The sequence below is a fragment of the Cucurbita maxima genome, unplaced genomic scaffold, assembly GCF_002738345.1.
Source record: "Cucurbita maxima cultivar Rimu unplaced genomic scaffold, Cmax_1.0 Cma_Scf00013, whole genome shotgun sequence".
NCBI lineage: Eukaryota > Viridiplantae > Streptophyta > Magnoliopsida > Cucurbitales > Cucurbitaceae > Cucurbita > Cucurbita maxima.
The window spans coordinates 4,810,929-4,815,100 of NW_019272029.1; the positions used below are offsets into that span (position 1 = coordinate 4,810,929).

A 4,172-nucleotide genomic window follows, 5' to 3' on the forward strand; every position below is an offset into this window, starting at 1 on the left:
AAAAAAAAAAAAAAAAAAAAAAAAAAAAAAAAAAAAAAAAAAAAAAAAGAAAAAGAAAAAAAAGAATTGTAGTAAAAAAGCATTTGTTTCCCCTTCTCCTTCACCTTCTTTCACTCGAGGTAATTTCCTCTATCCCCTGCCTTCCCTGATTGAATTCGGTAGGTTTAGGTTCAGTAGCTCATGAATTTACTCTCCGGTAAAGGAGAATGAGAATGAATGAGGTATATGTGGAGCAACCAGAAGGTTTTGTTCAAAAATGTAAAGAGGAAGAAGAATGAGACTGACTAGGAAGTCAAGACCAAACAAATGAAAGAATACAAACGGAACTCCTTCACTCTTAACTTACAATTCACGATAATTCTTCCTTCTTACCTTCGAGTAAAAGAGTTCAAGCAGGCCCTACGCACCGAGGACGAAGCGTGGAGGTCCCTTTAGCTTGTTGTACCGAAGTGGTGAACCTAATCTCCAACCGGCACAGAAATTGGCCCAAGAAACTAAATTTCTTTGCAATTCATATCTATCTTGCTCGTTAAGTTATTTAAATCACAGACAAATTTTTTAGTCTTGAAATATTTGATCAATAAAGTACTTTCTCTTCAAGTGGTTTAACGAGATTCTTGTATATTTTAGATTTAAAGTTTTATCCTCACTAAGGTGATAAAATAGTTGTAATAATTTAGAATGAAATCAGTTTGATTTGAAAATTTTAGCATATAAGGAATTGTATCTCATAAGGATTTGTATCTCCACAAGAGTTCTTTGATCCAATTAAATCATTCGCACACAAGTGACAGATTCAGAACTTTATGTCAACGAGTTTGATAATATATTATAATTAATTTGTTCTAAGACTCATTTAGTGTTAACTTTGTAACGTTTTAATTAGATTTTAATTAGATTTGAATTTTTGTATATAATAATTTATTCATTATACTTCATAATTGATAACAATTTAAAATAACTATAAAAGATTTCATCAAAATTAAATGTCCTTTTTTACTTTACAACCATAACAATAATTGTTCAAAAAAATTAAAATAGGAGGTGAATTAGGTGCTAAATTTCAAATGGTTACAAAATTTAACAAAATAAAATTCATGAACTAAATCGATACATCCATGAAAGTTGGACTAAACATGGCATTAAATTTTTTTTGTACAAATATATAAGAAATACAATGAAATTTGGAATAGTAGGTATACATTTTTGTTTTAATTTCTTTAAAATAATATACTATAATTAAATATATATTTATTCACTTTTTATTTATTTGATATCAAGAAAAAAATTAATTTAAAAAAAGATTAACATTTCTATAAAAAAATAATAATAATAAAAGAAAGAAACATTAATGTTCTCATAAGCTTGTTTAAAGAGTTGTTCAACAACACTACAAACATATGGCTTCATTCATTGTTTACCCAGACTATGACCCGTATCAATGGAGATGATATCAATTCAACAATTGCATGCTAGTTCAAGAGCTATATGAATCGGACTCCAGAGGAGCAATATGACTTTTTAAGTCAGCTGCAAAACCATTCCATAATATCTTATTTTGTTGAGGCATGCCCTAAGTTCCAACGCAGGGATGGGGCGTATAACACATCGTTCAAACCTGAAGTTATTGTAGACATAAGTTTCAGAAAATTTGTTCTTTACCAAGAACATCAGCTGTGGCAGAAATGCATCAAAATACATTCACCATCTAAGATGGTTCTTGTTGAATGAAAAAAAATGGTGGTACAACTTCTTTTTCTTTCTTTCAAATATGTAAAACAAACTATAATTGATGGCCACATGGGTTCAAGCTGATCAAATTAAAGAACTAAATCCCCCCCTACATACATCAAGTGTTGACGAAGATGATACAATTATAAGAAGACAGCCCTTACCATTCATGACAAGTGCTCTTCTCTCCACAGAACGAAAAGACATTATTTTACACAGCTACATTTGAAAGGGAGGGAGCTAACACTTCAAGCTTCTCCAGAAGGAGGTTCCCTATCCAAGGAATTTTCTGTCCCATAATTCCAAAGTTGCTTAATCTCCCCTCTCATAAAACCCAAAACAACAGTAACACCTGCAACCAACCAAATCAAAACAAAATAAGACTTGGTCGTCCACAGTTGTGGTTTTCAGACTTGTACTAAAGAACAAGACTGTGTTTACCTAAGGTGCATGGAACAAGATAAAGGAGTGCAGGTTGACCATGTCCATTCATAAAATATAACCCCAAATACGTTAACACCAGACCTGAAAATGTTTAATCCAATATCATTAAACAAAAAGAGTTCAAGTATAACCATTCTAAACTACCCAGGCAGAGAACTATATAATATATAAACAACAAGATTTCATGTCAATTATATATATATATATATATATATATATAAACAAAGTGGCTATATGTTAATTAGCTTGTCACAAGGAAAGTCTAAACGTGCAGCATTTAACGTCTTTGTGAAAATATCTCCTAGTTGGTTTCATATTCACGTACCTAGTGAAAACTAAACTTTATCAAACTAGAACTGATAACACAAACAGCCACATGATATACTTATTGGATAAATAATGTCTGACCAAGTTAGTATAAGATAGTTCTCCCTCTTTCCTCCGCCATAGATTAGGCATACACAAAATATTGCATTTTTAATGCCTAATTTTCTTGTTTATATTTTCTTTGTATCAAACTATTTTTTTTTTTTTTCTCGATTCTTTTCATGATCCACCATCATATATCGATATCCAAGAAATTTCGTATGAAATTGGTTATGAAGAAAGGTTTTGAGGGGTGGAATGTCAAAGTATCATTTTGTAACAACCAAGGGTAATGCCACCAGTTAAATCATTTATAAAATGACCAAGGGCCCATCCTTTCTTGACTCAAAAGTTCTCATCATCTTGAGTATTTTCTTTCCTAAACCACACCAATGAATTTTTTTGAACCCATACAAGGACAGGGACTTCAAAGTTGATAGACCTTTCCGTCCTCCCCTTGAAGCAACAAATCCAAGTGGTTTCTCCATTTATAAGAACCCATGGAGTCGATATCCTCTTTTTTTTTTCTTTGGATGAAATATTCTCTAGCCAACATCAAACGTAATACCTCAAATTTGGAACCTAATAGCACCACCATTACCTAGTATCCTCAACAACTTAAAAATGCCACCTGCTGGCATGAGTAGCTTTAAAAAACTAACGATTATCCTCAAAAACCAAATAGTTGGTAGCATGTTGATATGAATCCAACAACTAATCAATTGCATGTATCCGAAGGAGCAATTACATGAAGCAAGGCAAAGTTGTTGGCGCTTATCATTTGGTATCAGAGTATTTGGTTGACGTTTTGGCCAGTTTTAGAGGTGAAATACCTTACTTTGTGAAGTTAGTTTTATTTGTGAAATTTTGCAAGTATCCTAAAAGGACCTCTAGCTTTGCAAAATCCGCTTATCACATGCTCTCACTTGCATGCTTCCTCAAAAGGTTTTCTACGAGATCACCAATCTAAAAGTCAGACATGTTTAACCATGAAGTTCCAAGTAAATGAGCCATGGAAAAGGAAGGAATGCCTTTGCTTGGTGAGAACTAATGATTCTTTTAAGCATTTTTTGAACATGTTATTTTACCAAGAGCCATTTCTGTTCATACCTAGTGCACAAACGACCACTCCCTACCCTCTTCAACCCTAGGTATCATATAAGATGACACAGAAGTATCGAAGCAGTCTTATTCCCTGCCCGCCTTCTAGCTGCACAGATCCGAGCAAAAATGTGCAGGATATCCTACATTGAGATGATACATAGTCATATTTTAACAAAAGTGGTCGTCTTTTGAGTTAAGGCCATGCCTCAAGAAAAAAGAAACTAAGAAAACGGAGGTGATAATAGTATATTGTTGAATAGTCATGCAATCCTATCTCAGGGGAAACAGTCCACAACAAATAAGAAAATTTAAACAAGCCAGGAAGGTTCTCATCTCTGACATGAAAAAGAAAATAAAAAAACCGTGCTGAATAGGTACTCACCGGTTCCGTAACCAACAACCAACCAAGGAAAATACGCATTACACCTGCTTTTGTTGAGTGCTTTGTCAAATCTGGGTCAACAAACAAAACATAAAAAGAATGAACTAAAAAACAGAGTTACACAAAAAAAAAAAAAAAAAACGTA

The 4,172-nt window shown here is 32.9% G+C and overlaps 2 protein-coding genes across 3 annotated transcripts in view; both read right to left on the reverse strand.

The window, feature by feature from the left end:
* LOC111488654 (probable inactive purple acid phosphatase 29) overlaps positions 1-4,172 on the reverse strand; it is a 421,893-nt gene that overhangs the window by 28,450 nt on the left and 389,271 nt on the right. The window lies entirely within an intron of this gene.
* The window catches only part of LOC111488610 (signal peptide peptidase-like 5), a 28,039-nt gene continuing 25,374 nt past the window's right edge, over positions 1,508-4,172 (reverse strand). Inside the window, exons 12-15 of one of the 2 annotated variants that reach the window (XR_002719226.1) lie at positions 4,028-4,098; positions 2,173-2,256; positions 1,896-2,083; positions 1,508-1,618 (exon numbers count right to left, since the gene is read on the reverse strand). Coding sequence is in view for 1 of the 2 variants with exons in the window: in XM_023136455.1 (XP_022992223.1) it covers positions 1,980-2,083; positions 2,173-2,256; positions 4,028-4,098 (259 nt within the window). In the remaining variant the exon portion in view is untranslated. Of the gene's footprint in view, positions 1,619-1,677; positions 2,084-2,172; positions 2,257-4,027; positions 4,099-4,172 lie in introns of those variants that run through there. The other variant, XM_023136455.1, reaches the window with a different exon arrangement.